The sequence below is a fragment of the Lutjanus erythropterus genome, chromosome 13, assembly GCF_056507025.1.
Source record: "Lutjanus erythropterus isolate fLutEry1 chromosome 13, fLutEry1.hap2, whole genome shotgun sequence".
NCBI classification, from domain to species: domain Eukaryota; kingdom Metazoa; phylum Chordata; class Actinopteri; order Lutjaniformes; family Lutjanidae; genus Lutjanus; species Lutjanus erythropterus.
Genome location: NC_139329.1, coordinates 39,483,961 through 39,496,141, shown reverse-complemented (window position 1 = coordinate 39,496,141; position 12,181 = coordinate 39,483,961). Strand labels below are relative to the sequence as shown.

General features: G+C 39.6%; 1 protein-coding gene across 2 annotated transcripts; it reads right to left on the bottom strand.

The window, feature by feature from the left end:
* Positions 1-4,910, bottom strand: cd59b (CD59 molecule (CD59 blood group) b). Of its 2 annotated transcripts, XM_084733721.1 has the most exons (4): positions 4,787-4,910; positions 3,617-3,761; positions 977-1,078; positions 1-327 (listed from the first exon to the last, which is right to left on the bottom strand). In XM_084733721.1, exons 2-4 carry the CDS (start codon positions 3,678-3,680, stop codon positions 128-130), a joined length of 366 nt encoding a protein of 121 aa, XP_084589847.1. In that variant the 5' UTR covers positions 3,681-3,761; positions 4,787-4,910; the 3' UTR covers positions 1-127. The 2 variants fall into 2 exon arrangements, with proteins under 2 accessions (XP_084589847.1, XP_084589846.1); XM_084733720.1 differs by lacking the exon at positions 4,787-4,910 and having other exon boundaries at positions 3,617-3,874.
* Between the last annotated feature and the right edge of the window lie 7,271 nt (positions 4,911-12,181).

Genomic DNA, 12,181 nt, shown 5'->3' with positions numbered 1-12,181 from the left:
AATTAAAAATTAGCAAACCAGGTGAAAAAGTCATTCGTTATCGACCTGAGAACACACAGGTGACTAAAAAACAAAGCGTTTAGTTCATGTTAATTTAAACCCTGAAACTACAATAACCTGCAGTTATTTACATCCGACACCACCAGACGCTCAGCAGGGACCCCGCCAGAGCCAGGACAGACGTTGCCTTGGTAACAGTGGCGCCAGAGTTGCACAGGTTGCTGCTGCAGCAGCGGTAGGTGAAGCCAGAGATCGCCGGGAACATCTGCATGAGGCGAGAGTTATCGCAGTCTGTGTACCTGATACACTGACGGATGGTCTTCCCACCTGCACACACACACACACACACACACACATTATTGATTAATTAATAAGAATCTTTGTCTCAATTTAATTGTTTGGTTGATAAAATGTCCATTTAAAGGGACAGTTCACACTATTAGCAGTGTGGTTGTATGAGGTGCTTATCAGTAGTTCAGTGTGTTGTTTACAGCAGACGGAGGTCAACGTGGCTCCAGTTTGAAGAAGCAGCAGGAGAACTGAGCTAAAGTCAAGGGTTCAGCTTCATGTGACAAAATGAGTGAAAACAAACCATCTGTCCCCATTTTTCAGGCTGCCATATTGTTTAACCATGCTTGAGTCATAATTTGATCATGTATTTCTTTAACAGACATATTATTCTGGGTTTGTTTGTAATTTGCATTATATTTGGTTCACAGCTCTAAGTTCAAACAAACATTTCTTGATTCCATGTTAACATTCATTTATAGCAACTGTTTGTTGCTGAGCTTCGCTAGTTAGCCGTACTGAGCTACGTTAGCTGATAAGTTAACGTGAACACAGAAAGCTAGCAAGTCCAGATAAATTAACTGACATTATATTGTTATGTTGTCTAGTCAGGACCCTCAGACGGCCTTCTTTGGTTTTGAAACTGAAGTATGTTGATATGATGATGACGTGCTGCGTGATGTCTGACCTCGTTCACTCAGAGAAATACAGGAGTCTTCATACGTGCACTCCTGCACGTTCTGACAGCGTCCGGTGTAATCAGCACACTTGTAGCAGCGAAGACCAGAACCTGAAGAAGAAGAAGAAACTGGTTTGAATTTATTCATTTGTTCAGATCAAGTCAAGTGTGACCAATTTATTTTGTCATAATCACAAAATAATACAACAATACTTTCACTGTTTAAGGTGATACCTTCACAAAAACCCTGTTTTTTAAGTATTAAAGGTAAACGTGTAACAAATAAATGAATAAACATTTATATCTGCTGACAGTAAAGGACTGAGTCTGTTAACTTTATGTTGTTGTTACATCTCTTTTGTCTTATTACAGCTTTACATTGTCTTTTTGTCTCATGATGTGTTTTTTTGTCTTGTTATGTTTTTTTGTTTCTTGTCTTACTACATCTCTATTTTTGTCCTTTTATGTCTTTTTTGCTTTCTTAAATCTTTTTGTTGTTAGCTACATTGCTAACCAAGCTAACAGCACTGCAGTTAGCAGTTAGCTATTTTAGCAACAACTAAAGCTATTTTTGCACCAGGAGACTCTGTGAATGTAAAGTTCTGTGTTCCCTGTCAGGTTCAGGGTCTTTTGAATCAGCCGAGTCAAGAGCTGTGAAGATGGCGACGCCCAGATCCAACACACGGCTCCTCAGAAACGGTCACGGAGACGGTGATGTCACAGACCCCCCGTCCACTAATTATTTAGCCAGCAGTGTATTTTGGGTAAATGGAGGTGGACACCTGAAGACACTCTCATACTGTTAACTGAATCTTAGCTCTGTATCGCTAAAGGTTACAGGCTGATTGATGATTGGATGTCATGCTGTGATACGGCCTTCTTAAGCACACAACATATTTTGTTTTACATGAAGAGAACATGATTTTGATATAAAAGATTTTTAAAAATATACTTTTTGGCGTGTTGTTAAATCGGAGCACAGTATGACTGGGGACGTGATTTAAAAGGGTTAAAAGGGCATTTTTTATTTCATCAAATGTTTTCTAATGTGGCGTCCATTAGAGGATTGTTCTGGGGTCCATTATTCTCTTTATTAAATATTAAGATGTGAAATTCGGTCTCTCTCTTTATGCAGACAATGGGGCCTTGATGAAAACATGTTGAGAGCTGAGCTGAAAACAAAGTTCATCTTCACTCCGAGGAAACGCTCAGAGACTTAATGCATCCGGTGATTATTGAGTTTATATTGTATAATCAGATGTCAGGAGAGGCCACGGCATCGAAAGCACTTTTTAGCTAATAGGGCTTTTATGAAAACACAATACAATAAAGGACACGTTTAAAGACACGACACTTTAAAATGAGACAGGAGAAAATGTTTGTTGTTGAATTAAACCAGATGACGCAGTCGAGATCGAAGCAAAAACAGTTCAAATGTGTTTTAATAAAGAAAAAAAATGGACAAAACTTACATGAATGCAGGCAGGTCAAAATCAAACAAATCCAATGTCGACAAAATAAGGAACACAAAGTCCAAGAAATCAAATCGAAAGTCCAACAAATGAAACAGAAATCGTGAAGGACACACAAACACAAGAACTAAAAAGACAGGCAGCGAATCGCACACAGGTGGAACAAACGGTAATCCAAAAGGGCGGGAAAAGGATAAAGACAGGAAGTACAGTCAAGACACATGAGGGAGGACCAGGACTACAAAATAAACAAACAAACAAAAACATAACATTTATGTAGATTAGCTTGTTAGTTAGCTAGAGCCTTGCTAACATTTGCTAACTGTGCCTCAATCAACTTCCTCCTTTTCCTGTAAATGTGACAAATAGGACCACATCTACTGTTAGCTAATATTAGCCAGACGCTAGCTAACTAGCCAGCTGATGGGTTGTGTAGATAAGCTAGCTAGCCGGGGTTCTGCCAACATCGCTAACTTAACAACAAGATGAAAGTGATGTGAAAGATGTAACGAGACGAGAATGACACAAAAGACGTGACAAAACAAAAAGGACATAAAACATGCAAGACAAAAACGATGTAAAAGATAACAAGAAATAAACTACAAAAAAAAGACGTAACAAGATGAAAATGACACAAAAGACACAACGAGATAAAAAGACAAAGACAAAAACTAGATAAAAGTATGTGCTATAAGTATATAAAACTACATACAGGTATAAGCTGGTTATTATCTGTTACTATAACAGTTGGTTCTGAGGACAAGAAGGACAGACAGACTGAAATGTTCACATTCAAAGCTGATATCAGAGAAATTTGGACTTTTCTAGTTAAAAAATGACACAATCTTGTTTTCAAATCTTTCTTGTAAGTATTATTTTCATTATCAATCAATCTGTTGGTCATTTTTTCCACTAATCGATTAGTTTTCTGGTCCAGAAAATGTTGAAAAATGTTGATCAGAGTCCAAGACGACGTCCTCAAATGTCTTGTTTTGTCCTCAACTCAAAGATCTTCAGTTTACTGTCAGAGAGGAAAGAAACCAGAAAATATTCCAAAACAAAGAATGTTGGAATATTTTCTGGTTTCTTTACTCCTTTTCTTTCTAATTGACAAGATCATGACAGGATCAATTAATGGATTAATTAATTGAGACAGTAATCAACAGTGTCCACTCACCCAGCTGAAGCATCCCTGAGCAGAGGAGCAGCAGGAGGAGAACCGGTCCGAGGCAGCGCTTCATGTCGTCTCCCTGCAGATGAGAGGTGGCAGCAGACGGGAGAAGGAGTCAGGCTGGCGGCGTCCGAGCTCGTCCACCGTGACCCTGCGAGGAAGAAGACGGCAGCAGACTGAGAACGACTCTTTGTCCCGGAGAACTACAAAGACTCCCTGTCCGTCCTCCTCCTCCTCCTCCTCCTCCTCCAACAATCACTTGGCTGCTGCCTCACTGAGGCTTTTCTTCTGGCTGCAGCTCTCTATGTTCTATTTATGTTCTGTTTATGTTCCATTTATGTTCTGTTTATGTTCCATTTATGTTCTTTTTATGTTCTGCTTATGTTCTCTGTTCCTGGTCTATTTAAAGGTCTTTTCACACAGTCCAGCCCTGCAGTTTATATGATTTTCTGACCCTGAGTAACCTTTAGAAATCATCCACATTCTGCACACAAACACAAATAAAAACTGTGGAAAATGTAAATGAAACCAGAATGATATTATTTGCAAAATGATTTTCCACAAATAGCAGATATTTAATGTTGAGAAATGTTCATAAACTTGACTGTGATGCATCAGCTTTTCTTTTAACACTGTTGAAGTTCTTGTTTGATATTTGACCTCAGGTTCTCATCAGTCCACAGTCTGATGTTCTATTTGTGCTTCATACTGTTTTCATAATGTTTATCCAGCCAGCAAATAATATACCACTTTATTTTTAAGATAGCTAGAAAACTTTTTTCCTGTTTTATCGAGCTAGCAAACAGTAACAGTTCCTCTTTTATACTTTTAGCTCGCAAACAATATAAACATTTACGTTTAAGATTCCTCGCAAATTATATTCTGTGATCAAACGATGACGGTGAAAACTCTGATCAACTCTGAATCTGCGCTGTGTAGATATTAATATCTTTATTTCTGGACAGGATCAGATTAAATTCTGGTCGGTTGTTTAGCACAAAGGCCAACTAGCTTGTTCATAAAGTGCATTTTACCGTTATTCAGATATTTTATCACTCAAAACGTACAGCGACCTGCTCAGAACTTTCCGCGGTAACATCTCTATAACTCACGGTTCATATAGTGAACACGCAGGCAGTATTTGTACACAGTATTTGTACACGGTGCTGTGCTCACCTCGGGCTCGTCTGTCAGGAACTGACCGTGTTTTACAGCCTGCAGCGGATTTTACCTTTGACCTCTGAGAGGCGGCGCTCACGAGCCCAGAACAGAAGAACCACCAGAACATTACAGCCATAACAGGAAGTGGAATGAAATACAGAACAACTCTGTTACACTTTTATTTAGACTTTAACCTTCTTTCTGAGTCACTAAGAGAAAATGTCAACTCAAAAATCTGGAAAAAACAAATCAGAGAGAAACAAAACTGATGTGTTTTACAGAAAAGACAACAGCAGGTTAAAGGTGAGGGATCAAATCTGAAGCTCCTACTGATATACACTCTTTTACAGTGCAGTGTTCCCAGTGTTCCCAGTGTTCCCAGTGTTCCCAGTGTTCCCTCCTCTCTCTGCAGTGGGAGACTCTGGCGTTGGTTTGGCATGTGAGTGTTTTATTGCTGCAGACGCCTCACAGGCACCAGAGGAGCGTACTGACGTCATCACCACAGTCCTAACCTTTAAATCTGGTTCTCAGCTCTGCTCAGAACTTTATTTAAATGTCATGTAGGAACAAACTGAGAGAACCGGTTCAAAGTGCTGATGTGGAACTTTCACTCAGCATCTCATTTATGTCTGCAACATTTTACTGAAACTCACTTTCAAACCTGTAATTATTCATATTTTCAGTGAGTAGTGTCACATTAACAGACTGATTGTTGATGATCTGAGACATTTGTTTTTAAAAACACATCGTAGGTTTTGTATATTATTTATATATTAGTAACTTTCTGTAAAAACACCACTCAGTGACCAATTGCCACATTATGATGTCCACATGAGAACGGGTGAAATTCCCATTTAGTTTTCTCAACTTTTTTTTTTTATATCCAGATTACATAATCCTGTCACATGTAATCTATTACTCTCCAAGCCTGCGGGGTTTGTCATGTGTCAGTGTGTTGACTTGTTGCAAAAAGACTGAGAGTTGCATCTGGCTTAATCAAACATTTTAAACTGTAATCAAACAGTACATGTAACACTGTCTGTATTTAAACTCTGATAACCTGCAACTTTTGACTTTATCAGCTCAAAAAACTTGTGGCAAACATTTGCCTCAGTTGTTTTAATTTAGCTAACTTTGGGTTTACACTAAACATTTGAGTTTACAATTCACTGTTCAGGTTCAAATCAGGTTCATAGTTCACTCTGAACATTTTTAAAATACAATTTTCGGGTTTTTTTCTTTATTTGGTTTGTTTCATAACTTTCTCAAAGTTTTGAGAGTTTGAGTCAAAACTTGAAAAATCTAGTGAAGGCAACAACCTTGAAATTCTTCTTTTTTTTTTTTTTTCTTACAGGACAGAACTGATTAACTGGAAGGACAAAAACAATGATTTAATCTTAGGCTACTTATTATATAATATATGTATAATGTCAAACTGAATGAAGTCAAAGTAAAATAACTGCTTGTGTTGAGGCTCTTGGTTTTTCTCTCAGTGCTGTCAGACAGACTGAAGAGTTTTCTCTGCAGAGCTTTGGTCAACATGGATGATGAACGGATGGATGGATGATGGATGGATGGATGGATGATGGATGGATGGATGGATGGATGGATGGATGATGGATGGATGGATGGATGGATGGATGGATGATGGATGGATGGATGGATGGATGGATGGATGGATGATGGATGGATGGATGGATGGATGGATGGATGGATGGATGGATGATGGATGGATGGATGGATGGATGATGGATGGATGAATGATGGATGGATGGATGGATGGATGGATGGATGGATGGATGGATGATGGATGGATGGATGGATGGATGGATGGATGGATGGATGGATGATGGATGGATGGATGGATGATGGATGGATGAATGATGGATGGATGGATGATGGATGGCTGATGGATGGATGGATGATGGCTGATGGATGGATGGATGATGGATGGCTGATGGATGGATGGATGATGGCTGATGGGTGGATGGATGATGGATGGATGGATGAATGGATGATGGATGGATGGATGGATGGATGGATGGATGGATGGATGATGGATGGATGGCTGATGGATGGATGGATGATGGATGGCTGATGGATGGATGGATGATGGATGGATGGATGGATGGATGGATGGATGGATGGATGGATGGATGATGGATGGCTGATGGATGATGGATGGATGGATGATGGATGGATGGATGGATGGATGGATGGATGGATGGATGGATGATGGATGGATGGATGATGGATGGATGATGGATGAATGGATTGTGGATGGATGGATGGATGGATGGATGGATGGATGGATGATGGATGGCTGATGGATGGATGGATGATGGATGGATGATGGATGGATGGATGGATGATGGATGGATGGATGATGGCTGGATGGATGGATGATGGCTGATGGATGGATGGATGATGGATGGATGATGGATGGATGCTGGCTGATGGATGGATGATGGATGGATGGATGATGGATGGATGGATGGATGGATGGATGGATGGATGGATGATGGATGGATGGATGGATGGATGGACGGCTGATGGATGGATGATGGATGGATGGATGGATGGATGACGGATGATGGATGGATGGATGATGGATGGATGGATGGATGATGGCTGATGGCTGATGGATGGATGGATGATGGATGGATGGATGGATGGATGGATGATGGATGGATGGATGATGGATGATGGATGGATGGATGGATGGATGGATGGCTGATGGATGGATGGATGATGGATGATGGATGGATGGATGGATGATGGATGGATGGATGATGGATGATGGATGGCTGATGGATGGATGGATGATGGATGGATGGCCGATGGATGGATGATGGATGGATGGATGATGGATGGATGGATGATGGCTGATGGATGGCTGATGGATGGATGGATGATGGATGATGGATGTATGATGGATGGATGGATGGATGATGGATGGATAGATGGATGGATGGATGGATGATGGATGGATGTATGATGGATGGATGGATGATGGATGGATGGCTGATGGATGGATGGATGATGGCTGATGGACGGATGGATGATGGATGGATGGCTGATGGATGGCTGATGGACGGATGGATGATGGATGGATGGCTGATGGACGGATGGATGATGGCTGATGGACGGATGGATGATGGATGGATGATGGATGGATGGATGATGGATGGATGGATGATGGATGGATGGATGGCTGATGGACGGATGGATGTGTGTGTCATGTATCAGTCCCAGGGTGTGACAGACGGGACGGTCAGCTGCTGCTGCACACAGAGGAGTGACTGTATTTGCATCCAGCTGCCGTCTGAAGCTGCATTGAGGCCTTTTGTCCAAACATTCGTTTTTTCATTTAAACTACTTCACTTTCCTCGCAGCGCAGAGAGAATGAATCCACAGCACACGACTACAGACAGATACTGACACTATAGTTTCCCCCTGATTCGCTCACATCAGGACGACATTTAGAGCCGTAACGAAACCGAACAACTAATCGATTAGTTAATTAATCATTGCCAGATTGATCACTAATTGAAAAATAGATCTATTTTTATTTTTCAATTGACAAGATTGTGACAGGATTAATGAATCAATTGTTTTGAGTTATTTTTAAAGGTTAAAAAAACACTACATTAAAACTCGAGTGTTTTCAAGAATTTCCAGCAGAACCGAGTCTATTGAGTCGCACTTAACTGAAAAAACACAGGATGAATCATCAGAAATATTCATATTGGACAGCAAACCTGATTCAACAACAAAAATACAAACTTAGTTGGAGACAGAAGTCAACAGTCCTTAAAGGGATAGTTCACCCAAAATGAACACAACTGCTGGAGTTTTGCAGGAAAACAGTGTTGCAGAATCTCCCAAACAATGGAAGTGAATGGTGACCAGTTTTCAAACGTAATAAAACAGAATAAAAACATAAAATGCCTCCATGCTGAATCTTCACTGTAGATCTTTAGCTTGGATCCACGTGCACACTGTCTGAACTGTGTGTGTGTGTGTGTGTGTGTGTGTGTGTGTGTGTGTGTGTGTGTGGTGTGACGGTGCGCAAACGGCATGTTGGGATTTACGGAGACTTGGATTACTATGGAGGCATTTTATGTTTTTTTTTTTTGTGTATTAACATTTTAAAGATTTACACATAAAACTCACCCCAGTTGAATGAATGAAGGCTTCTTCACGTCAAAGGCTGAGAGCTGCTCTGATTGGACGGACAGGAGCCAATCAGGAACCGATTCAGATTTTTTTTTTTAACCCAGTGAACCAGAGTTTGTGTTGCAGACGTGAGAACAGCGTGGATGAAGGTGATGTCAGCCTGCAGGCAGCTGCTTCTGAGCAGACGACCGAGGACAAAGATCATTTCATTCAGCCTCATCAGAGGACAAAGAGGTCACAGTTTGACCAGCAGCCATTCGCTGTCTGACAGCAGAGCGGTCAGCGCCGAACGCCTCACAGACAGTTTGTAAAAGTTCATCTCAGAAACAGTTCTGGTTCCTCGGACATGAAAATATTCAGAGTATTATGGGCTGTCAGGTCCCTTCCTGCTCTGCTCTGTTTTTGCTTGTTGACACATTTCCTTCCTTTTCTTTACACTCGAGTCCAAGAGTCTGTCAAACTCTGCAGGAGACCGAAAATCTGTCCACACTCTCACGTCTCCTGGAGACAGACACGTCCTCCCACATACAAAATAACTTCTGGTGAAAAGTCCACACAGTCTGTACTCAAGTACAAGTACAGATACTTGAGTAAAAAGAGACTCTGGTAAAAGTAGAAGTACTGATTCAACTTGTTTACTGCAGTAAAAGTTCAGGCTCTGAAATGTCCTCAGAGTATAAAGTCATCGTGCGCCGCCGTCCAACATCAAGACTGATTTCAACCTAAATGGACAGAACAATAAGACGAGATAAAAAATAGAGACGGAGAAAAGCTGAGGTTCAGTTTCCTTTGGACAGAAACAGTCAGAGCTTTTACTGCAGTAAACAAGTAGAATCAGTACTTCTACTTGTTTGTTTTTTGTATCTGTACGTCTTCTTCAGTACAGACTGTGGACAAACTTCCTCTGGATAAATCTTGAAACTGATCATTTGAATTGGTTTCAATAATCATTTTTCTCTGCATCAATACTTCTGCTCTTTCTTCTCTCCTCTCACTCAGTTCTGTCTTCTTCTCATCACTCGTCTCATTTACTGTAACATTAATCCAGTAATCAGTTATTAAATTAATAACCAACTATTTTGATGATCAATCAATAATTTGGAGGTTTTTTAGAGAAAAAAAGTTTAAATTCTCTGATTTCAGCTTCTTAAATATGAAAAAATACTGTACCATTTTTTGTCTTTAAATCAATAAATTGTGTTAAACAAAGGAACAAACTAATAAACCAAACATAAAACACTTTAATCTGCAATGATTAATCTATTATTGATCAACTATTAAATTGATCTGAACTTTTTTTTAAAGTAAATCAAACAACTAATTGATTAATCACGAAAATGATAAGGAGATTAATTAACAATAAAAATAATGATTAGTTGCAATCCTGATTTGCTACATCCATTGTCATGTTATAGTCTTGTTATATTTAGATTTTCTGTCTAAAATTTGATGTCAATTTTTTCCTGAAAATTCTTCTGAACATATATAAAATATATATAATATTTTTCAAAATATCGTATTGAAATGAGACATTCCCGTATCGTGACATCACTACACGGGACGTTTTCCCAAACGATGTGAACAGGAATCTACTCCTGCATGTTTTAGGTCACGGTTGGACTCGTGAGATTTTCTTTCAGCTCCACTGTTTCAGGATTTTCAGGGTTTTAAATAAACTGAAGGATTATAAACATATTTTCATCTGACAAAACAACTTCAGATAAAATGTCTTTTAAAGTGTATTTTCAAAGCCTTTGAAACAGGAAGAAAAAAAAAAACAGTGAACAGAGAAATCAAGTAACCACAAATATTTGTTTTGCTTCATCTGTAACCAAAATGCAAATCCAAGTCCAGCAGTGAAAAATCTCACAGTTCAGCAAACATCAAACATCAACAAGTTAAAGCCGACTCCGGTCCGCAGCGGAGTCAGAGTACAATCAGCCAAACGTCGGTATAAAGATGACAAGCCGCTAAAAACACGTACAGAATAAAGCCCAGCACTAAACACTGGCATCGTCAGATCAAATGCTTTCAGACTGAAATTAAATGTGACCAGAACAAGTCAAGTACAGAGCTGCAACAATTAGTTATTAAATGAATCACAAACTATTTTGATAATCGATTAATCATTTTGAGTCAGTATGTGAATATTTTCTGGTTTCTTTATTCCTCTGACAGAAAACCTGCTCAGCAAAGTCTGGTTGAAAAGAAGAAGATCTAAGAAACGTCTGATTTTGATCAAAACTTACTAATCAAGGACGTATTTTATATTTTTTTTAAAATCGTTCAGCTCTAATCAGCAGAGTTTGTGAAAGGATGAAGTGACAGGATTAATCGACAATGAAAATAACCGTGAGTTGCAGCTGAACTCAAGTCTTTATCCATCATGAGTCCAACCAGAAACAACTAAAACAGCTCAGGCAGCGTCCTGCAGCTACAAACATGACGCCTTTAAAAACCAGGTCTGTTAATACAGAAGCAGCTGCATGCATACGATACAAACGTGCTCGATACAGAAAGAAAACAAGGCAGACAGGCTTCATCTGTCACTCAAAGCAGCGTGGAGCGAATCACACCGCAGACATTTCAGGGAAATACTTTTATTCACTTTCTTTCTTAGATAAGAAGTCTGGACCCAGAGCGACTGTGGGAGGAGATTAGCTTAGCTTAGCATAAATACTGGCCGCCGGGAGGAAACAGAAAATGCTGCTGCTTCTTAACGTGTCTGCAGCAGCGACTCACGGAGGAGCCGAGGACCTGCTTACCGATGAGAGGAAAGTTCAGTTTGTTTTTTAAACTACTGGGAGTAAAAAGTGGATTTATCAGAAGGTAGAATCAGTAGGATTTGTCCGAGCTGTTTGTAAACGCAGCACAACATCCCAGGACGTTGAACACAGACGTTTTGGATTGGAAAAATGTCCCAAGCAGCAAAATAATGAGAAAAAAGTGAGGAAATACAGGCAGAGGACAGAGTCTCTGCACATACAACCACTCATGTTCATGAGTCTAAGCGCTGCCTTTTAGAAAAACGTTGCATATTATTCCTTTAAGTATTTCCATTAAAAAATGTTGCTGCATTTTGATTACATGTTTTTAAATTAATGTATTATGTTTTAAGTTTTTAGGAGATTCCTCAGTGTAACATTTCTTTGGCATTAACACGGAGATCAGATTTTCTCATCTTAACTTTCCTCCAAAAAGAGAATAAACATATTTCCCCAAATGTCTAAC